Source organism: Epinephelus lanceolatus, chromosome 17, assembly GCF_041903045.1.
Source record: "Epinephelus lanceolatus isolate andai-2023 chromosome 17, ASM4190304v1, whole genome shotgun sequence".
NCBI lineage: Eukaryota > Metazoa > Chordata > Actinopteri > Perciformes > Serranidae > Epinephelus > Epinephelus lanceolatus.
Window position 1 is genome coordinate 11,879,241 of NC_135750.1, and position 24,466 is coordinate 11,903,706.

At 41.0% G+C, this 24,466-nt stretch overlaps 1 protein-coding gene across 1 annotated transcript in view; it reads right to left on the reverse strand.

Moving 5' to 3' along the window:
• Positions 1–9,835: 9,835 nt before the first annotated feature.
• The window catches only part of b3gnt2b (UDP-GlcNAc:betaGal beta-1,3-N-acetylglucosaminyltransferase 2b), a 35,719-nt gene continuing 21,088 nt past the window's right edge, over positions 9,836–24,466 (reverse strand). The window contains exon 3 of the mRNA XM_033613703.2: positions 9,836–15,313. Within this exon, the coding sequence (XP_033469594.1) occupies positions 14,095–15,288 (1,194 nt within the window). The 5' untranslated portion in view covers positions 15,289–15,313 and the 3' untranslated portion in view covers positions 9,836–14,094. The remainder of the gene's footprint in view (positions 15,314–24,466) is intronic.

The window sequence follows — 24,466 nt, forward strand, 5'->3', positions numbered from 1 at the left end:
TTTCAAATTACACCCCAATTTTCCGAGGTTTCTGTGACTCATGGGAGCAACCATTTTTGAAGGCATTCCAGTATTGATAAGAGGCAAAACAGTGTCTGACAACATTATAGAAAAGATGCTACAGAGGAATGAAACATTTTTCTCTACCTTCCACTGGTCTGTGTTTTAGTGTGTGAAACCAAGTCTCGCTTAGAAGTCTCATTCTGAAATCTCTGAGACTTTTCCAGAGTTGAAATCAGCTACATACTCAGCCATGACAAGGAAAATCTTTTAGGTAACACTAATAACCCTTTTCCACCAAAATTAGCATGTACGTGGGTTTTTTAAACACGGGTAAACCTGCTAAAAACAGACTATAGACTCCTTTTTCATGGTCAGTAGACCAGAGCTGTGTACATGGCTCTGCAGCAGACGAGAGTACCTTTATGTGTGAGTGTGGTTTTTTTTGGGGGTGTCACATTCCATGTCATGGAAAACAGGTTAGTAAACAATAAGCAGCATGGAAGCCTGTGAAAACTTAGTGGTGGTTATGTCTTTATATATATATTTTACTAATTCAATTCCTCTCTCAGATGGACGGGTATTTTGTGGTAGCGTTTCATTGTATCTCGCTGGTTAAGGGGGTAAAATTAGTGAGTTCACCCAGGTGTGTTTCCATCAATACAGATCAGAGTTGGAGCCAATAAATACCTGTGACCACTAGAGTCATTTGACCCAGGGGTGAATGCCGATTGTAACCTTTCCCATTACAATAAAAAGCCAGATTTTAGTGTAACAGGTTAGTACTCTTGTGTTGTGTAGACTAATATTGAGTTTACACTGCATTGAATCGAAGCTGTAGCTACGGTGTAGGCCTATGCCCTAGCCTGATATGCACCTCCCCAGAAATGTAACTACACGTCACACGGCGCAGAGCTCCTGTCTGTTTTTGTAAGCTGAAACCATTTCCCTCAGTGGAAACAAAGCTTTCATTTACTTTAATTTCACCGATAAGAAACGATAAATTGTGGACACAATACAGCCTCCACTAAAATAGTATTTTAAGTCTTGTGTGTGATTTATCCTGGCTTCATATGAGCAGTACAATGTAAAATGCCGTAGGCTTGTGCTAATGACGTTAGCATGTTGTATTTGTTTGGAAAACATGTTTAGTATGACATTTGTTTTGTCAGTGAATCTTGTGAGTTGTAAAGGAGCAAAATTATGTGACGTTACCTTTGTTAAGTGTTGCTGTTTTCCCTAACTTCATATGAGAAGAGGAAAAGATCACTGGCTGCTACGCTAATTTATACAATGTAAAATGCCATAGGCTTGTGCTAATAACGTTAGCATGTTATATTTGTTTAGAAAACGTGTTTAGTAAAAGACAGTTGTTTTGTCAGTGAACCTTGTGAGTTGTAATGGAGCAAAATTATGTAACCTTTGTTAAATGTTGCTGTTGGCCCTGGTTTCATATGAGAAGAGGAAGAGATCGCTAGCTGCTAGGCTAATTTGGTCAAGCTAATAAAGTTACCTACACAGTAACCCGCAGAGCTACTTGCTCCAAATACATCTCCAACCACCCAACATCTTCACAGAACATTAATTAGTGTTTTTGGGAACTTTTATGGCACATTTATGGAAAATAAAACACATTTTTAACCATAAAAAGTAAAGTATAATTAGCAGTGTTTAGGGAATCAACCCGCCAGGAGGGTGCGTCAGTGTGGCGTTCAAGTACACACAAAAAAATAAGACATCTCTGTGATAACTAATACATCACAACAATCAACAAAATAAGACAGTAAATAACATAATAATGAAACATGTAAGTTTGTAACAATAAATTCAAATCAGTGTACCTTCCATAATGACAGAAAGGCAGCTTGTAATGGTAAGTGGTTCACCAACTTATTTACTCTGTTACACTAGCGGGTGTTGTGCTGTGGAAAAGGGGCTTAAATAATGCTTTCTGTGCTCCAACACAACACATTTTCCAGGCACTCTTCTGTCCAGCTCTCACTAACATTTCCATCATTGAAATTTCCTGCAGCAAGTCACCTGCTTTTCCTTGAGCAAGGCTGGATTAAAGTCCAAATTGTATCCCCAAATCTGTCCCACAACACAGACACACACCTAGTTTGCAAACTTGCTTTTTCCCTGAGTCCCTTTTTGCACAGTAGGGCAAAGTACAACAACATACAGAGGAAGGGAGAAAACTAAGAACAGAGGGAGGAGCCTTCCAGGTCCTTGACAAAGTGTAACTGGACTGAGCTCAACATTAAATTCCAGGTTTTTAGTAAAATGTGCTGGAAATCATTCTGCTGGAAGAGTTAGTGGAAAAGAGCTCAGTGGTCAGAATGACTCAGCTGTCGCTCTCTCATTCAGTCTCATTCAGACCTGGATCACAGAGCAGTTACAAATTACACTTTGCAGAGAGAACTGGGTGGGTGGGGTTTAATCTGCATCCAGAAGCTTCATCAGAACCAGAGGACAATCAATCAACTCTCTGCTGCTGTCTTGTGACAGTCAGACCTTTCCGGCAGAGGCTGTGTGTCCTAGATGTGTCCATTTTCCAGCTCTGGTGTGTTTCCAACAACAGTATGAAGAACAAGAATGGACCTTTTTGTTTCTGACCAAAGACCATCTGAACATCATCAGCAGCAGTGAAAGCAAATGTTTTACTGAGGCATTCACCACCATTTTTTTCAAGGGTATCTAAATCTTCATTGCTTACATATTAGTTGCTGCCTGGGATCCAGGTTGCAATACACTCACTGGCCACTTTATTAGGTACACCTTGCTAGTACCAGGTTGGACCCCTTTTGCCTTCAGAAGTGCCTTAATTCTTGGTGTCCTAGATTCAACAAGGTGCTGGAAACATTCCTCAGAGATTTTGGTCCATATTGACATGATAGCGGCTGCACATCCATGATGTGAATCTCCTGTTCCACCACATCCCAAAGGTGCTCTATTGGACTGGGATCTGGTGACTGTGGAGGCCACAGTGAACTCACTGTCATGTTCAAGAAACCAGTTTGAGATGATTTGAGCTTTGTGACATGGTGCGTTATCCTGCTGGAAGTAGCCATCAGAAGATGGGTACACTGTGGTCATAAAGGGATGGACACGCTCAGCAACAATACTCAGGTAGGCTGTGGTGTTTAAACCATGCTCAGTTGGTACTAAGAAAATCTCCCCCACATCATTACACCACCACCAGCAGCCTGAACCGTTGATACAAGGCAGGATGGATCCATGCTTTCATGTTGTTTACACCAAGTTCTGACCCTACCATCTGAATGTGGCAGCAGAAATCCAGACTCATCAGACCAGGCAACGATTTTCCAATCTTCTATTGTCCAGTTTTGGTGAGCCTGTGTGAACTGTAGCCTCAGTTTCCTATTGTTAGCTGACAGGAGTGGCACCTGGTGTGATCTTCTGCTGCTGTAGCCCATCTGCTTCAAGGTTGGACGTGTTGTTGGTTCAGAGATGGTCTTCTGCAGACCTTGGTTGTAACCAGTGGTTATTTGAGTTACTGTTGCCTTTCTATCATCTTGAACCAGTCTGGCCATTCTCCTCTGACCTCTGGCATCAACAACCAAGCCATGTTCAAAGTCATTTAAATCACCTTTCTTCCTCATTCTGATGCTCAGTTTGACCTTCAGCAGGTCGTCATGACCATGTCTACATGCCTTAATGCATTGAGTTGCTGCCACGTGATTAGCTCATTAACTGTTTGCGTTAACAAGCAGTTGAAAAAGTGTACCTAATAAAGTGGCCAGTGAGTGTATATAACCTAAAGTTTCAGGTCGATTTATCAAAGATGTCTTTGAATCCGCAGACACTGGAACCGCAAACCCTGAAGTCACAAAAATGAGGACTTTAGACTCACTTGAGATTTGAAAGCAAAAGCATTAAAACCTGTCTTGACTGGGTAAAATCAGTGTGTCATTTTAACCATCAGCATTCAGAGACCTGAGAAACATGTGACTTGACTGGAATTTCCCCAAAAACTTAATACCAGCTTGTCCAAACTCCTATAACTTATAATTAACAATGACTGGGTTGGTCTTCTTCTTTTCTCTTTTTCTCCTGCACAATATAATTTTCCTAACTGCATATTTAGAGACATTCTCGGTGGGATTTTCCCCAAAAACAATGTATCGGCTCACACAGAGGTAATCCCTCTCTATTATCACAGTTAACCCACTAGAAGAGACTCTGCCCTCTGCCTGTATTTGCTTATTTTTAAAGATTCTTTACTGGCTATTTGACTTTGATACTACAGTTGAAGAATGACAGGAAAGGGGGAAAGAAAGCGGAGCCAAAGTCAAAGTCGCCAAGGTTATTTAATGTCTTATACGAGTTGTTTCAGTCTTGTATTAATAGTGGCACTATTCCTAGACAGTGGAATAAGTCTGCTATTTAAACCTCTCAGTTATAGGGGTGCAAGTCTAATTAGCTGTGTGTATAAATTGTATTCTTCACTCTTGAATCACAGACTTGTGGACCACCCAGAGAGGACAGGTTTGCTTATGGATAAGCAAAACGATTGCATTAAATTGAGAGCATGTATCGATCACATATATGTAGTTAGTTCCCTTATACATGCAAGAATTAAGGAGCATAGATTTACATTTGTTTGCTTTATTGACTTAAAGAAGGCGTTTGATTGGATTAATGGGGAGTTTAATTGGATTAATGGGGAAGTTTTATTATGCCATTAAGTCTATTTTAGTGTCTTTATCAGGCCCCTGTCACCCAGGTTCAGCTTAATGAACACACCGCTGGATGGTTTTCCCAGCAATTGGGGGTGAAGCAAGGAGCTGTTTTGTCCCTGACATTGTTTTCTGTGTATGTGAATGATTTCGCTCTTCAAATTAAGGCTTCAAACCTGGGAGTTAGAGTCAATGATCAGACTGTGGGCATATTTTTATAAGCGAATGACACAAGACACTGAATACTCTGGTGAGGGGAAGGATAACAAGACGCAGGTGAGGCTAATCAGGGCGGGACAGACAATCAGACACAGGTGAGGTCATCAAAAGGGAGGGAAGACACACAGGGCAGGAAGTGAAGTGATGTGAAACAAGAGATGTGAGTTTCAAAGTAAAACAGTGAACAACATGGATGAATGAAATAAAAAAACATAACCTAAGAAACTTGAGCTGTGACATCAAAGAGACACAGCACCGAACAAACGCAAATATAGTGAGACGAAACACCAAATGAAAGTGGATCTGTGTTGGCTTTAATTTGATTAAAACTCCATAGAATAAAAAGAGAATAAATAAAATAGAATGAAAATAAATAGGAGAGATTTAAAATGAGGTAAAAACTAATGGTTAAAACTTAAAAATCAAGACTGTCATGTTACTCCACATTAAAAGCCAAAATAAAAAAACAGGTCTTTAATTTACGTTTAAAGATACAGAGAGAGCTCGCCATGCTAATATACAGAGAAAGTGAATTCCACAGTTGAGACATAAACTTAAGTCTTTCAAATGAGTAACAAATATGTAGTTACATTTTTAAAAGAGGCTAAATAATTCCCCAAAACAGCTGGGCACTGTGACTTTTACCAAACGTCATGCAAATAGGAGTAAGTAACACATTTCTTAGGGACTATTTTCAGTGGCGTATTAATCCACATGTGGTGCTCCAGTGAGTATTTCAAACAGTGGAATTGACTCAGATTAAAATGCAGTGCTACACATAACAGACAAGTACACAAGCTCCATCATAGCAGGTCCACTGCACCCTCTGTGGTCTGAATATGCTCTCTTACATTCATGGCGTAGCTGCTTGACAAGCTCCAATTTCAGCGTCAGGAAATGGCACTTCTTGAACTTGATGCCCTCGTAGATTTCCCACTGATGAAGCTTTTTGAGATGTTTTTATGATGCTTGTTTTTATGTATGTTTGTTGATGTGTTTTTTGATACTATTTTGTGCTCAATTGTGCAAAACCTTGGGGCAATAAGGTTTTCATTCATACCTGTTTGTGGTGATGAAGCAACATGTTTGTTTAATGTGTTTTAAATAGTTTTTGAACAACAGTGTAGCTCTATGGTGCAGAGGAAGAAGACAGGCAGGGCATGACACAAGCGGAAAGTGTTTTAAAAGGTGTTGTATATTCAAAATATATATAATATGTATAATTTCTGGACAAATTCGGGGATGCTGCATGTGTTGCAGTCGTTCTGAGAATAAATCCCTGCCAACAGGATGCAACAGTGGAGTCTAAAAGGAAAAGGAAACAAGGGTGGAGACCTGAAAATACACAAAAATACCATGATGCCACTCGGGTCACTGAGACAGCTGTGAAGATTCATGTTTTGAATCGTCTGTGGTGGTAATGTTGGCTGTAATCTGTATCTAGGACATGGAAGCTCTACTGTGCACACTTCACTGTAAAGTGAGGAACACCTTATTAAGTTTTAATACAGTGAGGCCGATCACGGCACAGATGTTTCACTTGGATTTTTACGAGTCTTGCTTCTGTGAAATGCAGAGGCTACATTTGTTTTGGCCGAGCCTGTTTCACAAAGTGGACTCTGTATCTCTCCTGGCAGAGACCACGATCTGATAAAAGCGAGCTGAAGCCACAGAAAAACATTCGTCTTTTTGAATTTCCTTAAAAGGTCGTTGGATCATTATCAGTGAGATAATAGGGCCCATGCACATCCCTCTTGTGTACCTTTTCGCTCTCCCACACCTGCACCAGATGAGGACTGCCACCGCTTTAGGATTATGGTCGCCATGACAACTGTATCCCATCTTTCCCTTATCCCCGTGTGAAGGAGTGGAGGGTAAATGCCCATGAGAGGAAAGGGCGATGGGTTCGTCTCTGTAAGAAGAAAAAAGAAGCTGCTGCGTGTGTCTGATGAAGTGTTCCTGTGGCTCAGACTCATACACTATTTACACACATGTACTTGGAACGAGAACATTTTAGTTACTTACTTTGATATGATTTAAATGAAAGCAACACATAAAACTCTCCTTCTACAGTGACACTTTGGTGGTTTTAAGTCAAATATCTCAACAATGTCTGCATGGATTGCTGTGGAATTCAGTGCACACATTCATGTCACGTTTATGGTCTTCTCAAAAGCTCGCTCACAGCTGCTTGATGATTTTAACATCTTCACTTCTGGCTGTAAATCCACTGAAAGAGTGTCCTCATACAAGTACCTGGGTATATGGACAGATGACAAGCTTTCATTTAATGTACATGTTGCTGCTCTAGTCAGCTTACAGTTAAGATTGTTTTTTATTTTAGAAACAAGCCTTGTTTTACTTTCAGTGCTGAGAAAAAACTTGTGGAAGCTTCTTTTCTGTCTGTGATTGATTACAGTGACATATTGTATATGCATGCAGCCTCCTCCCTTTTACGTAGCCTTGATTCAGTGTGCCATGCATCTCTATGTTTTATTACAAACACAGTCGCTTACTCATCACTGCATTCTTGATGATTTGGTGGGTTGGACATCATTGAGCATTAGCAGGCAGTCTATAAAGCAATATTGGGCAAACTTTCGACCTACCTCTGCTCCCTTCTGTGTCAGCTCCGGTAGTTTCCAGCTACAATCCTCCAAGTGGTTTTAACAGATCTGGGAAAAACTGTATTCTCCTACTCTGCACCTTGGACATGGAACAATCTCCAAAAAGATCTAAAATTAGAAACACGAATTTAATTGACGAATTTAAGGGCATCATAAAGAATGTGGTGACAGAGACTGATGCATTTAGATTAATCTCTAACGGATCACTGTCTCATATAAAGAGCTGTCCATCACATTTTACCATTACAGCATTTCCTGCCTAAGTGCACATCACTTTCTTTTCCTTAAACTCTTTATTTAAAGTATTTTTAGATGTTTAGACAAAACATGAACACCTTAGCAAACACTGTGAGGGGCCACAGCAGCTGAGTATTCATGAGTCCACGTGTTAAATGTCCTTTTATTGTCCACAGACATTCATGATGAAGCTGCGTCCATGTCTTCTGAAATAATCTTTTCCATTATAAAGATCTCCTTGATTATGTCCACCCACAGATTTGTACCAGTTCTTTGTAATCACTTTCTCACACAGATAGCAATCTCTTTTATTAATCACACCCTCCCTTACTGCACTGAAATACAGGACCTTGACATAAGTATTTCATATCCAAATATCTTTTAAAAAATTTAACATATTTTCTCCAATATATTTGTATTTTGGACACGTCCAAAAAATGAGGGAGTGATTGGCATTCATGTGTCCGCACTGTCTCCAACACTGCTGTGCTCAACGCTCTTGGCCCAATGAGAGCATTTTCTGTGTAGACTGAGGAATACAAAAAACATTTTGACCTATTAAACCAATCTAACTCCACATGTGGACATCACACTGTGCATTAACACAAAAAACATCTGTCTGCTTTTCATTTACTTTATTTGGTTTTGTATAAGTGTGAATACACTTCAGACTAAGAACCTGCTTCTATGTGTAGAGCTGGGACACAGTGGTTGTGTCAGTGCTCAGGCAGTTTATACACTGCTGCCCTCTGCTGCTAAGATTCTTTCACTGCATGAGCCAAAATTATTTTGTTTTTATTTTTTTAAGAGCTCAGTTTACACGAGATTTTATATCCAATAAATTGTTCCAAAATAAAATGTTTGTCTGCCTATTTTTTTGCCTCTTCTTTTAGTTTAGTCTCCATTAGAAATGCTACAAACAACACGTTTCGCCCATGTCTTCATCGGGTTTGCAAACCTCAGCCTTCTTGTGTGCAGTCTACTTATTTACTATCAGTCTGATGTTTCCTGCCATCACCTGCACCAAGTTATAAGGACTGACAGTGCTGTGCATGGGGCATGTGCCTTGAATGAATATTTTTCTGTCTTTCTTTCTTGATTACATCTTTAAACTTTTTTATGTGCTGCAGTAACAATACAATTCATCTCTAGTTTTAGTTTAGCTGGAATGGCTTGGTATGATGGTTTCCATTCAAAAAACAAGTGAATGTTTTTCTGATTTTACTTTTGTTCTGGTAAAACATTGAATACTTTCACCTCTTTAGGTCTCTAAAAATCCCTCAAATGAAACAATCCAAGAGGAACAATCCACTTTCTGTTTGAACTGTTCACACACAAGATGTAATCTGTGCAGCAGTTACTTAATTTTAGGAGGTCACAAGACATTAAGGGTTGGAAACCACTGGTGTATCAGCTGCTTAGTGACTTGAAAGAAAAAGAGTCGCTATATAGCAGTGTTTTTAAAGGTTTTGTGTTGTCTATGACACTAGCTGAACTGTACCCATGCAGTAACCAGTCTCTACGGCAGTAATTAGTCCAAAGAAATGTGAAGGTTTAAATCCTCTTAATTTTTTACCCATTTATTTTCTGTAACCGTTTTTCCTGTTAGGGGTCGCGGGGGGGCTGGAGCCTATCCCAGCTGACACTGGGAGAGAGGCGGGGTACACCCTGGACAGATTCACACCTATGGGCAATTTAGAGTCACCAGTTAACCTGCATGCCTTTGGACTGTGGGAGGAAGCTGGAGTACCTGGAGGAAACCCACGCTGACACAGGGAGAACATGCAAACTCTGCACAGACGGGCTCCCCCACCCCGGGGAAACCCTTGGGCTGTGGGCGACAATGCTAACCACTGCATTACCATGCCGCCCAAAGTTTAAACTTAAGTTACTTAGTTTAAAAATGAGGTTTAGCTGAAAAAAACCCTTTTCCAATGTAAAGCTTATACTAAAAATACATCAGAAGGGTACGGACATTTTGAAGAAATTGTAACTTATTATGTGACTTTTTTTTAACATGTTTAATAAAAACCAGAAAATGAGGAAACAAACTGAACATTTACTTCACATAATTTATTTGTATTACAATAAAAATGCATAGAACAGTATATACAAAAACAGCAAAATATAACTTTATTGAAATAATCAAGTCAAGTTCAAGATATTAAAAAAAAAAGCGATCACGTGGTTGAAAGATAATCTTACACGTACAGTACTTACAAACATCAGGCACAGATTTGGTAATCATCTCTGACTAGTGCAGGTGTTGTTTAACACAGTAATGACAGGTTTCTGACAGTACAGGTACTCGTAAATATGAGTTAATGGCTTGTGAGAGCAAAGATTTATCAGACGTTTTCTCTCTGGGGAACACAAGACGGATATTTGATCCAGATCCTGATTGATTAAATGCCCAAACACTAACGCATTCATCACGCTCTTGTTAGATTCTACTGGATATTTTGCCCGTGGCTGGAAATATTGTTCCCTGTCACATTCCCCTCTGCATCACAATCATGGAGCAGGAGCCACAGTTGCATTTCACTGCATATTGATGGTAATGTAACCTTTGTATACACCCACTAACTTACTGATCTGCCTTAAAAAAACAACACCAACATCTACAGAAGCTCAGAAAATGACACATCCTGGATACTGCGACCAGAGAAACACTGACTGTCCAAACACACAGCGAAGTTGTGCGTGTCAAAGAAACAGGAAACAGAAAACTGTGACGCAAAATTACAAAATAAAGCTCAATGACAGATGAAGGTCTTATATATATATTCCGACGTACAAGATGAGAGGACAGAAACAGTAAAACATACAGAGTTGCTCATCAGTGTGGACAACTAGACAATACCTCTACAGCCAATCATCAAACAGAAAAATAACAACTCTAAAAACGAGTGATGATGACTTTTTAAAGCATGTAAACATTTCAAGTAGCCACAAACTGCGTGCAACAAGAACAGAATGTAACCTATTATTATTGGTATGTGAGTAGGTGATGCTTCAGCTTAAATATTTCGAGGGTAGAAATAACCTCCATTCAGTTCTTGACTCCTGTTTTAGTGTTTGTTTAATCCGTTAGATGGCTTTGAGCACATGAGGGTAGATAAAATAGTGTCCAGTAAGTCGGTCATCCAAGAGAAAAAAAATACAAATTCAACCTCTTAAAATCTTACAGTGATTGTCTTATCTTGATTTGTTTTTCTTATGTGGAAAACCCCGACTATCTGACACCAACGAAGGCTAAAAGTCACCAAAACAAGTCACATTACAGTGACACAAACAGTAAAACGGAGAAATAATTTGCTGTAAGTGACAATTTGGACCATCTGACAACTGAGATCATGAACAGGTGGTTAAAAAAGAACAAATAGATTAGGTCTTGGACTACAGTTTTGGGTCTTGGAGTGATTGTTGTGTGTTCAAGCTGAGGATTCCCATCCTGACCAGCAGGAGGAGCTCTAACAGAGGCGTAGGAACTCTCAGATCGAAGTGTTAAGGACCAGGTTCAAGATCAGACTGACACTTCCTGTCAGGTCCGCTGACATTCAGAGCATGAATACTGAAGAAAATCCACTTGTTGAGCTAAAATAAATTAAAGTGGACCGACCCTAAACCTGGGTGAAAATACATTCATCCAACACACTTCTGTGACCTTTTCTAACGGGGTCTGCGAGAGAACTGAAGAGCATCTGAGATATGTAAAGGTCCATCTGAAACTCTCACCGTGTGTCTGACTGTGACTCACATACAGCAAACATTCGGAAAAAAGGGGCAAAGTAAATATGTGCAGCACTTCTCTCATATAGCGGGTAAAAGAGTAAAGCCATACAGTAGTGAGCAAGCAGTAACTTTAAATAAAATGACAATTCAAAATGAGTTACCTGCGATTTTGAGCCTTCACCAACAAAACGAGTCCCAGAACGAAGGTAAAATAAAGACAACAGGAAGTAATTTCCACCGTTAATGGATATGTAAAATGATCAGTGAACATTGCAGGGACAATTTATCAAGTAATAAAAGCTTAGGTAGCTCAGACGTGAAGCCCCACCTGTGTTTTAAAGCATCTAACTCACTGATGCCACAGTAAAGCAACATCTAACAACACTCAGCACAGCAGCAGCAGACACTCAGGAGGCAAGTTAAAGCGAGAGGCTCTACGCTGGCAGCTCAAAGTAACTATATCTCTGAAAATGCACTTAGGCTTCATGTGAGCAGTTTGTCTTTTTGTGTAAAGTGAGAACCTGAAGCGGAATTAGACAGCATTTTGATTTCTCCACCCATGTCAAAACCAAGCCCAGACCTGCTGAGCTGCACAGAGCTCCACTCACATTCCTGTTTCCTGAAAGCAAAGTGTGGATTCACTCCAACGAACATCCCCGTATTGAAGCTCTGTGGAAGAGTTTAAGTGTTGTTGTAACATGATTTACCCACTCCAGTTTAGAAAGAAAAAAAAAAAGACAGCACAAATGATGGAAACAGAGAAATGATCATTAATAAAACGAAGAGTTTGGATTTTAAAGAAACTGAATGCTGAATTTAGAACAGAAAACGTTCTTTATGAGGAGAAAATGGTTAAGTTTGAGTTGGAGCGAGTCACAAGTAAATACTTTAGGGAGTGTGGATGGGAATAGCAGCACAAACTAAGCCTCCAGCAACAGTTACTGGGAAGTGTTCACCAGGAAGCTCTTTTAAAGCTACAACTGTTGCATGGGAACCACTGGCTGTTACTAAGAAGTCAAGTCTCTGGGCCGGGACACATGCCTTGTCTTTTACTGCCTGGAAAACATGAGATCGGGTTCCCGGGGTGCTACTCCTGTGCCAACTCTTAGGGTGCAGAGGCAGGTTGTGCCTGACGTTGATAAACATCCATAACCAGCACCATGTAGACATCTCAGCCTGGTCTCACTCCCAAAGGTAAAATACCGGCGGTTTGTCAGTGGCCTTGGGCGTCACACACCGAAACGTTGAAGCACCCTTGTGCAGCAGTGTGAAACACCAGTTGGTGGCATTTTTTGACTGCTGTAGTATAAAAAGGGGGAAAGACTGCAAGTCAAACTATGACGGTGTTTTCTAAACCAAACCCTGTCTTTTGATGCCTGAACCAAAGGAAGTAAACCTAAAAATTAAGTTTTTAAAAAGAGATTTGTGCATTTAAGAGCTGAAACTGTTCATTTCCAGTGAAAACCTACGTTTATTTTGAAAACACACAAAGCTTAAATCGACACGCTGTCCCTGAGCGTCCAAGACTGATGGTGGAGGCTTACCAGAGCATCATGGTTTGACGTGTAGAGCCACTGACTGAGCGTCGGTATTTGACGGGTTGGAGGTGAGAATGTGTTGGAAATCCTGTTTGAGCTTGAGTCTGGAGCTGATCTTCTAGCAAACATTTTGTAAGTGTGTATTAGGCCTTAAATATTGACATGGGGCAGATGTAAAGCTCAGGGTAGCCTTGCACAAAAACTTCTCCTCCATATTTAACATAGACTGATATTTATGGAAGAAAGGAAAGATATTTGCAGGCTGTGATTGGTGGTTCCTCGTCACGACATGCAGTGTGCACATTGCTGCATTCAGTTTAACTTTGTTTATCTCTGCACAGCTGACTTGCCCTGAAAAATAGGCTTGGGAACACTGGTGTTCTTGCTGCGCCTTCTGCGCATATACGTTGACAATAATGGATTTAAGGCCACAAAAAACAAGGCATGTGTACGGGCCCTAACAGCTTCACTCCTTTGTCTACGTTTGAAATGTTGAGACACTTTAGAGTGCTAAAAACATGATGTTTTTTCCATCACTGTCGATAACCAGACCCAGTGTCTTTCCCTTGACCAAACACCACAGAGAGTCCCAGGTGAACGCATCCCAGTTCCTTAGTTTATATAATACAGCATTGAGATGCTCCATCAGGGAGCTGACACACAGTGTTAAAGCATTATAAAGGCCATATATAAATAGTTGTGATATAAATATGTGCACGCAGAGAAAGACATGGCCACTTTGGGTGAAGCTCGTTCGACAGTAAAGCAGGGTTAGCTCGTCTACGGAAGTTTGACGTCAAGTCAAAATACTATGGTGGCCATGTTGACAACTACGCATCCCTCCTCATTTTTAGAGGAACAACGCATCAACTTGCTCCAAGTGACCAATATAATAATATCTTAACTTAAAGCTGCCAACTCTCAAGTCATGACCCTGTTAAAAATAAAATATTTGTCACTTTGACCCTTAGGGAAAAAGAATGCACAATGTCTTATCTCCAGGGTCGTTTCAATCTCAAACCGCCCGCTGCGGAGGCGTCACTGACAGGTGAGGTTAGGAGTACTGAGCCAGGCCCAGATCTGGATCATCTCCTGTGGGGTCCTCGGGTGAACGAGCATTAAGCTCTTGTAGGCGCAGGGGTTCGACCTGTACTTCTCCTCTATGTTAAAGGTCCTGAAGCCTTTGTGCTTCTCGGGGGCCAGCCCTAACTTCCTAAGACACATCCCCGTGTAGACGTCATCGATGGGGTAGAGCGCTATATGCTGGGACGCATTGTGCAGACGAGCAGCAATGTCCCCAGAGTAAAGGTATCCACCTCCTCCTGCATATGCAGGGTACGTCCCAACATACATGCTCTCCGGGATGAAGTATTTGACCTTCTTGTCTCGGTGTGGCCCCGCGTTGGTGATCACGTCACCCACAAACAAATCCCTGGCTTTGGGCTCCGAGAGGCCCTTGAGGAAGTCCAGGATGCGGTAGGTGTTGACAAAGACGTCGTCATCGCCTTTGAAGATGAAGCGAGCACTGGAGCAACGGGTCTGGATCCACTCCAGGAACAGAACTTCTTTAACAGTCAAATTGAAGAACGAATCCCTGTAACCCCACTGGATGATGTCTTTATGGTGGGCGCTCTCATAGTGCAGCATCTCAGACAGATCCGGGTGGTGGTCCCCTGCTGTGGCGTTGCCGAGAAGGAAGACAGTAACCACCGTCTGATTGGCCAAAACACCCGCCCGTCCCCAGGACTGGCGGATGGCCTGGCGGCGGTCAAAGTGCGGTGCCAGGGACTTGACAGCCAGGAGCAGGAACGGCGGCTTCTTACAGATGTCAGGCTGGTCCACCATGATCGGGTAGGAGCGGCAGTGCATGTAAACCAGGAAGTCCTTGAAGCGGCCCGGTAGGGAGTTGTAGTCTTTCACCTGAGTAGTAACCCTAAAGTTGGGCTGGCAGGGGTCAGAGTTCAAACTGGTGTCGTTAAGCCAATCAGGAATGTCTGTGGCGCTGTAGTTCGCCATCAGGACAGGATTGTTGTGAAGGTCCAGAATCTGCTGCTGGCGGTTCCAGTAAGCAGGGCTGGGAACCAGTTTGGTCCAGAAGGGTTTGGAGGGGATGCGGACTTTTTGACTGCTGCTTTTGTCTTGGCTGCTGTGTCGGGAGATGATGATGAAGATGAAGAGGTTGACCATCATCAATGTCACCACAAGCTTTAGCTTCCTCCGCGGCAGCGCCATGACAGTGTCCTGCACCCGTCACCACCTGAGCACATACAGAAAGAAAGAAAATGTTAAGGATGGAAAATACATTCTTCACAAGCTGCATTTAAATACCATATTTTAGTGGAACCATAACGTGGACTTGTATTTAGTCTCTCATGGACAACATGGACTCTTTACTGGACACAAAGTTTTATATTGTATTCAATGTCTGTGTGGATAGGGATAATTCCTGATGTCTCCAAACATAATGGACCAAAGTTTTCAGGCCTTTTTTCTCTCCATCCTGTAAAGGGAGCAGCTGCCTGTTTGTCTTAGTCATTGTTGCTATGGATTTTAGTCATGTTAAGGCCTTTGCACACTGAGTGATTTTTTAATTAGTCATCCAAAAAAATCCACACAGAAACCTTGCACACTGATTCCGATGCATTTTATTGTTCTATTCAGTGCAAAAATTCGCAGTACGTGACAAAATGAAAAGACACATTTCCTCCTTTGCCTCTCTCCACTGGAGTTACCCATCTGGCTGTCACCACTCTCCATCCCCATCCAGCTGAATATTACTATCTGACCTGTTGAATGCGAGCTATCTGAGTTATGAAATGATTCTGTGTGCCCCATTCCTCTGTCATTTTCTTTACCGAGTCTTAGTCAAGCATCTCTAAAGGCTTCTGACAGATGCGAAAAACACAGATGTGTTCCAATAATCTTTATGACAGACCAAAGTTTCAGACTCAGCATGCAAACGTGACTGATACAAAGTGAGGTCACATTCATTTTTAGATGTGTGACAATTTCAGATGAAAAAAAAAAAAAAAAAACGGACTCAGTGTACAGAGGCCTTTACCTGTGTTCTTGTCGTGTTTCCCTCCTTAAAGGGACAGTTCACTTCATTATCAAAAAAACTATTTTTCCTTTTACTTGTAGTGTTATTTATCAATGAAATATTGGCCATAGAGATGTGTGCCTTCTCTCCAGTATAATGGAACTAGATGGCACTCGGCTTGTGGTGCTCAAAGTGCCAAAAATATACATTTGAATATATACGTTTTTCCAGAGAAGGCAGACATCTCTACGGCCGACATCTCCAACACTCTGCAGCTCACACAAAAACAATCTAGACTGATAAACAGCACTGATTTTGGGGTGACCTCTCCCTTTAAAGACCCCCAAAACAACTGGACACTGTGCATCATAATACTGTGGTGCTTATGTCTATCAAAAACATCAATAAAACACTACAAACTATACAATTTAACAACATGAGACAAGAACCAAACACGGTTTAAGGGTTCAGCGAAAGAGCAGGTTTACAGCTTAACAGTCCAACTTTAGGGAAAGCAGCTGCTGACCAGTAGCTCAATGTGTCCTTTAGAAAAATGCTGCTCAGAGATTCATGCTAAGTAGAGCTTAGGAGAGACACAACACTTTCTGTAGAGCCACCCTACAGTTAAGCAACTGGTCGCTCTGGAAATTTACATTTCAGAAAGTGAGAATGAATAACCATCTTTGTTAGACAATGATTACAGTGTGGCTTCTGCATGTGCACCTGACTGCAGCGTTAACAAATGGTCACTGTGATCTCTCAGATATTTTTAACCAAACGGGTTTACAAACAAGCACAACTGCAAATGACTCCTTGGGACTTTCAGCGACTCTGCCAGTAAGCGCGACGGACTAAAATCAAATGAACTGCTGTTGACAACATGCTTGTAATAGATCTTTAATGCAACTCAACCTCTTAAAAGCGTGGTCAGTCCTGACAGGAATCACTGATGGAAAAATTAATTGATTTTTCACGGTGATGATCATATGCCTTCCATTTCAAGGAAAACAACATAGTCATCACTGTTGTTATGGTCAGTGAGGGGCGGCACAATTGAAGCATGCAGTTTTAACATGGCTGTCTATGTTAAGAAGGAACGGATGAGAAGATATTTCAACCACAAGACCACTGCGACACAAAGTCACATGAAGATGCACAAACATTTCATCTAAAAGATCAGAATCACATTTGCACTCCTGCTAACAAGAGCTAGTGTCTGTCTCTATCACAGCACTGCAATCCCACTAAATTAGATTGTTTTCACCCGCCGTGTGACATCTGGACAGAAAATCATTCTGCAAACTCTGCAAATCAACAGCTAACAGCTGTCAGGTTATCCAGTAGGGTGTGTTCATGCTCATGCGTGTGTGCACTGACAGGACAGGTAGTTATCACAATCATAATGCACTAACTGTGAGTTCTGGCTTCAGTCCAAACTAAATACAATAAACCAATTATGCACCATTAGAAAAGGTTCACCTGAGGTTATATAACAGAATGTGCTGGTTTGTCTTCTGCTGTCCGACTGCAGCACACTGCTTCATGTCTTTTGTTTGCTGTGACATGCTGTCTACCTAATGCAATGCAACGGCAGAGGAAAGTTTCTTCAAAGCTAAATATTTCAAAGTGTATCATCACCTTGATTTTGCCCCTTTTTGGCCGGCGTCAACTGAATTAAGAAATGAGGACAGCGTGCGTGTGCTGGGTTTGAACATACAATACAGCCTTTCAGGAGGTTTGCCTCAGGCTTCTGCTTTGGCATGCTCACACATCCTTGATAACATCCTCTTTGCTGTGTCTCGCTTCTTTTCTCTTCTTACTGAAAATGTCTGCATTCTGCCCTCTTCCTGTGTCTTCCTCCTTTTCGCAAGCGAGGCAGCTTTTACATCTGCTTGAGCCACAGCAGAGTTTTCATTAAGTTATTTATAAACTCTATGAAATTCTTGTGGTACTGAGAAAACACACAGTGACCAATATTATCCATGACAATTAAATTTACTTGTATTTATTGACTTCTTCTTCTTTATTTAGATAGCTGGGAATAAAGTGGTGACGGGAAACGAGGGAGCAAAGAGAAGGGATGACATTCAACAAAGATTCCCAGCCAAACTGGCGACTACATGATCGGTGCCCCCCAGGGCTACCAGAACGCTCCTCTCAATCTCTCCAATTTTGTTTCAAAGCCATAAACTTAAAGCGACAGGTATCCTGTACTGAAAACAATAAAACAAAACTCACGACTGGACGATGATAAAACATAATAAATGGCAGTAAGCGTGCAGCTTTTGAGCCGCCAGGCCCCGAGGGTGAGCTCTGAAAGTCAAATGTCTCAGCATCTGGGACATATTACGGACGTTTGGGACCTTTGTTTTTAAAACTTCTTGACCCTTCCAGTTAAATGCCTGTCACAAAAAGAAAAATCCATGGTAGCAGCTCTGCAAAGAAACAATGTATTTACAGTTCTCTGTGAAGGGGTAATGAATGTGTTAGCCAATTGCCTGATTGCCCAAGCAAGTAAAATGCCACATCAGGCTGGTAAATCTAGCAACTCACTTCCCATAGAAATACTTACACACTTTGTTTTTTCATCAGCTAATGACAGAAGTAGCTAAGAAGTGAGCTGTTTTACTTCCATCTCATCTCAGTTGAGAGTTGCACATGTTTGGTACTGATTGGAACAAGAAAATGGCAACAGACAAAAGATAAAGTTAATGAGCTGAAGCTCAAGGGAGATTCTAATTATCCTGGACAGGTTGTGAGCAAAGTGGATACACTGGGTCAGTTTTCAAAGGTTCGTCAAGTTCCCAAAAACGTTGCTAAGATGCCATAACAAGAGCCAAAGGCATCTCGATTGCATGGCAGCCATGAGGGGCGCCGACAACTCCTCTTTCGGGGCTTTGCTGGTGCTTATATGAAACATGAACACTGAGGCAGGTCAGGTTCTGATTCATCTACTCAAAGATTAAACATGATGGGCACCCAGTGACTTAGTGGGTAGAGCAGGTGTCCCATATTCGAAGGCAATGTCCTTGCTATATACTGCATGTCATTCCCCTCTCTCCCCCCTTCACACTTACTGTCCTGTCTAATAAAGGCAAAAAAATAATCTTTAAAAAAAAGATTAAACATGACAATTAACCCTAGTCTTTGTTATTACAATTAATAAATAAAACAATCTGTATAGGGGCAAGTTGATTTCTGACACATTTGCTCATCCAGGAAAGAGGAAAAGAGCATTAGCATGACACACTGAATCCTCTCGAGACCTTGGATGTGTATAAAATATTTCATAGCAATCCAACACATACCTGAAATATTTCAGTCTGGTGTAGGGCTGCAACTGATGATTGGTTTCACCTGTTGATTATCTACTTGATTTAATGTTTAGAATATAAAAATGACAACAAATTAAAACCAAAAAGTTATTTTATCATCATATCTGATAAAAACAAGCCGCAAATCTTGATATTTGAGAAGCTGGAACAAGCAAGTACTTTTCATTCTGGCTTGAAAAATGACTTAAATTATAAATCCATTATCAGAATAGTTGGTAATTCATTATCTTTCCATCAACCAATTGATTAATCAGTGGACCAGCTGATTCACTGACTGTCCAACACTGAAAATCCTGCACTTCAATAAGTATCATGATGCAAAGACAGAGGAGTGGAATATGGCATGACAGAGCTAAATATGACAGCTATATGATACTTGTTAGAAATATGAATTTCACTAATTTAAAACAGTTGAAATTTATAACTGACTCATGTTCCAGAGGGTTTATCTTCCTCTGTACCACAGCTTGTATCCTTCCTGCCTCTGTATCGTGTTGCTCCCTCGGCCTCCTAGCAACAACTCGGCACTGCTGCGCCCCTGTTTGCTCTCTCCTACGCCCTATCCCTGTTTACCCCCCTTTTCTTTCCTCACCTCCTCTACCTGCCTCCTCCTGCCCTCCTCCTTTCTCTCGAATTTCTCTCATATGTGCATGAAAACAGAGAGAAATGCCGGTCACATCCCACAGGATAATGATACATAATCCTGAAGGTATATAAGTGTTATATTACAAACAAAGACAAGCACAGGCATAGTCTTCTCTCTTCGGACCCCCCTCCTTTCCCTCTCTTTTTCTCATGGATGATTATGCTTTCCTGTCTTCTGCATCCCCATACAAACAAGGAGACTTCTGGGAAATGAGTGGGAGGGGGAAGGGGGGGTTCTAAAGAAGGAACAACATGTTGACAAGACCACAGCTTCCGGACATCTAATTAAGCGTCGGCAGCATAGGACTAAACATACACCTACCTGCACCAGGCTGATGGGACATCTGTAGCTGGTTAGAAGCCATTTGTTTCAGCCTTAATGCTGTTACAAGGGTGTTTTAGCTGATGCTCCCATCAGTGGTCTCATGTATGGTTGCAGTACGTTTACGGTAATACTGTAAAAACTGTCCCTTGAAAACACTGTTCACTATTTCTGTCACATGCCAGTGCTGGAGCAGATTTATGACTGAATGAGCTCTCATCACATTAAAAATGTTTTCCCTCCAACACTCAAATGCCAACTCGTTTCCGTTTTGGTGCTGCTGTGGTTCACACCTGTGGTTGTCTAAGTGCAAATTCTGCAAAAACCAAAATGCTGCATGAAGATGTTCTTGATAGGAACAGATTCAGATGCAGAGCACACACACAGTTTGCCAAGAAAAGACATAAAGCAGCTGAACAAAGCACAGCATGTTTGTACTTAATAGAGCTCCACAGCACTCGTAAATGACATAATGGAGGAGTCGTGCGTCTGCTCTGGGGAACATCTTTAGCTGTGGATCACTGACGTTTTAACTGTATGAAAATGTGTGGTGATAATGATGATGTGTGAGAAAGGAGGTCAGATTTAGGAAAATGATGTACCACTGACATAAAGCAGAGCAACCATTAGCTGACTCAACTGTTGAGTGAGTTTACTGTCAGTGCTGTGGTTGCTATTTGTAGTCTAAAGCCCTGTTCCCATGACACTAGTCTTACATGGGGACCTCCAGCCTTGTGTAATAATTGCGGAGGATGGCCAGAATCTTAATCCCATGCAAACGTGCCATGTCCATAATTTGTCAAGTTAGAATTCCAACCCAAATGACCCACCGTATTTCACCAAACACAGATGTAGTGTTGTAATATTAGTCCCACACTGTTTTCTCCCTGCTTCATTCCCGCCTCTGTCCCAGTTGAGAATTACAGAGGCTGTGTTGACGATTACAAATTGAAGTTTTAGGTGCAGGAGGCTCATCTCGCTACACAGTACGAGACATGTTCACAGAAAGAAAAAAGATAAAATCAATGAGAAAAGTGAAAACTAAAACGATGGTAAGAAAGATGACGTGACAATGTGTGACAGATTTGGTTCTGTTTGTTAAACCCACATTTTAAAGTAAAAAGGGAAGTGTTCATTGCTCAGGAGGTTTTTACCAAGAGCCGAATTTTCCGCAGAGGTGTCCTCCTCTTCAAAAGAACAATAACAGAAAAGGTAAAACACTGAATAAAGCAATTTAAAAAGGTAAGAATCAGAGTCTCTCAGTCACTCTTTGGTTGACACAGGATGTCTGGAGGAATCGGGGGGAGCTGCCACGCAATTTAAATCAGCTTGTTTCTTAAAGAAGCATCTCACTGCTAGAAAGATGGTCTTTTCATAAAACTGGGCTGTCTAAGCAGTAGACTACATGACCAGAGAAAACAGAAAAAGGGCTGTTTGCTCAAGAGGTGATGTAAAGCCTGTTGCTCATCCAAAAATAAACAAAATTGTGGTGGCTGGTAACAAATAACCTCAAACTGCAGTTAACCAGTAAGCTAAAAAATTTTTATGAAAACATTTGAGGTGAGAGACAGGCAACACAGTGACACAATCTTGGTTAATATTTGATCAGTGCTGCTTATTTTTACTGTTTGAGAGATAGTGAAGGGCTGTCTTGATCTGCTTCTATACTCTTTGTGTCTATGGTGGCGGCAGGCGTACAAGAACAAGAGCCTTTAAGATCTAGATGTCCGATGACTGATATTTTTCCTCTGGTTAAAAGATATATTTCACAAAACTAAAATATAGAGGCTCATGCACACCTTTGATCACTTGCAGACAGGTGCGTAGGACGACTGAAATGTTGTTTGTCCATTAAAGTTTATTGCAAGTAACACAACAGTGTGAGAATTCCCTTTTTTGCCTAAAAGACATATTTAAAAAGACCAAAATCTAAAAAATGGCGACAACATGACTAAAGTAATCGTGTCCAGTAATCCAACTGAAAGCCAGTGCTTATGGAAAACTCTGTGTAAATAATTACATCAAGATAGAACATCCTGTATCAAAGGTGAATTAGTTTAAGTAAAATTTAATTCAATTATAAATGTAGTGGCCTCTTCATGCAGGGTCGTGAGATACTTAAATGCAGGATATCTCCGCCTATGAAATGTTCAACAGGAGTCAATTTGAGGAAAAGCTTCATGGTGAAGATGGTTTGAAATTTTAAATTTTAAGTTGGGGATTTTATAAACAGGTTAATGTGCCACTAAATGTTTATCTATTGGGTAAAGTCAGTCTATTTGTTTAGCATGTGGTTACCTTGTAATCCAGGACTCTGCAGCACCAGTTGATAGTTGACTAAAAGGCATTAGCATTCAGGTTTCTGTGGTAATTTAAAGTTAATCTTTTCAGTGTTTTGGTTCTCCGTTTGCGCCGGGAGTCAGCACTAAAACTTTTGCAGTGTATTATACCCCGTAAAAATATCAGCATATACTCAGAGAGCAGAAAACAACCAATTTCAACTGTGATTGCCTTGCTACCACAAGACTGGTTTTAAATGAATGTGGGCAGGATATTTTGAGGTAAACATGTTGTATAATACCGAAAAATCAAACATTTTTTACAATGCATGGATGCACAGGTCAGATCCTGGCAACGACAGCGAGCCAGATGGACTTCTATGTGGACTCATTGATCAGCACAGACAGCAGGACTGTGGCACTCTGATTATATCTGGCAGTAATTTACTGGACAATGCCAGGTTGTGTTTGACCATCATGGTTTCCACCTGATAAAAGGTTCAGTGAGGTGAGGAGTCTCACCTGTGTGGGGGATGGGTGTGAGACAGCAGAAGACAATGGCTGTGTAAGGTTAAAAGGGCTTTGTGTGTGTGTGTGTGTGTGTGTGTGTGTGTGTGTGTGTGTGTGTGTGTGAGAGAGAGAGAGTTAAAGCAGATCTAAATGAGTTTCAGGGTTCTGTTTCCACAAACATATACCTCATTAAGGAGTCAGTCGTTAGTTTGTACCATGGATTTATGATTAGATCTGGATACCAGACCCTCAGATGGTGCCTTCAGTTGAATGAGAACTGCTCACCCGGCACATGTGCCAAAAAAGTTTCCAGCTTCCCGGTTTAACTCTTTGGTATCAGCCCACTGAATCTGCACAGTAGTGTTTCTCCCACTGGCTCCACCCACTGAGCAGCGTATGCAATGCCCTAGTACGTCCATTAAGGATAGACCAATACATCGGCCGGCCGATACATCGGGCCGATATTTGAGTTTTTTACTTGTATCAGCATCGGCCGATACGCGCGTGGCTTCGCAGATTTATTTTTCCCTGGCACTTTTTTTCAGTTGAAAGTATGTGGTTAATTTGAACAAAGCTGTTGAATCCTACTGTGTACAGTAGTTGTTGTTTTATTTATGCTTCAGCTTAAATATTTGTTTATTTTTATAAAGACATTACTGGAAGATTTAAGAGCACTGAACTCTTTTTTTTTATTTGAATGTATAATAATAATAATAATAATAATAATATTCTACCTGTTCTACCTCAACTTTCCATCTTCTTTCAGTATTTTTTACTGTTCAATAAATGTTTCTTATTTTAAACTTGAGACCTGTAATATTTGTTATCATTGTGTCATTTTTTTTTTATGTAAATTGAGGGAGCAAAAGCAGTATCGGCCCCAAATATCGGCTCAAGAAAATCGGCAGTCCATAATCGGTCATCGGCTAAGGGTGATGGAAAAAAATCGGTATCGGCATCGGCCCTAAAAAATCCATATCGGTCTATCCTTAATGTCCATGGTTAGTACAAGATGTCTTGAACACACTGTTCTGAATTTGATCACACAAATTGAATCTTGTCAAGACTTACTGATAAGTAGTAGCACTTTTAAGTGCACATTACAAATATCAAAAAAATATGCAGACTTGAAGGTGTTTTTAAAGGAACGGTGTGTTAGATCTAGGGGATTCAGTGGCTTCTAGCCATGAGGATAGCAGACTGCAACCAGCTGAAACTTCTCCTGGTTAGAGTTCCCTCAGTGTTCATCATTCAGGAGGTTTTAATAGGAGCTGAATTA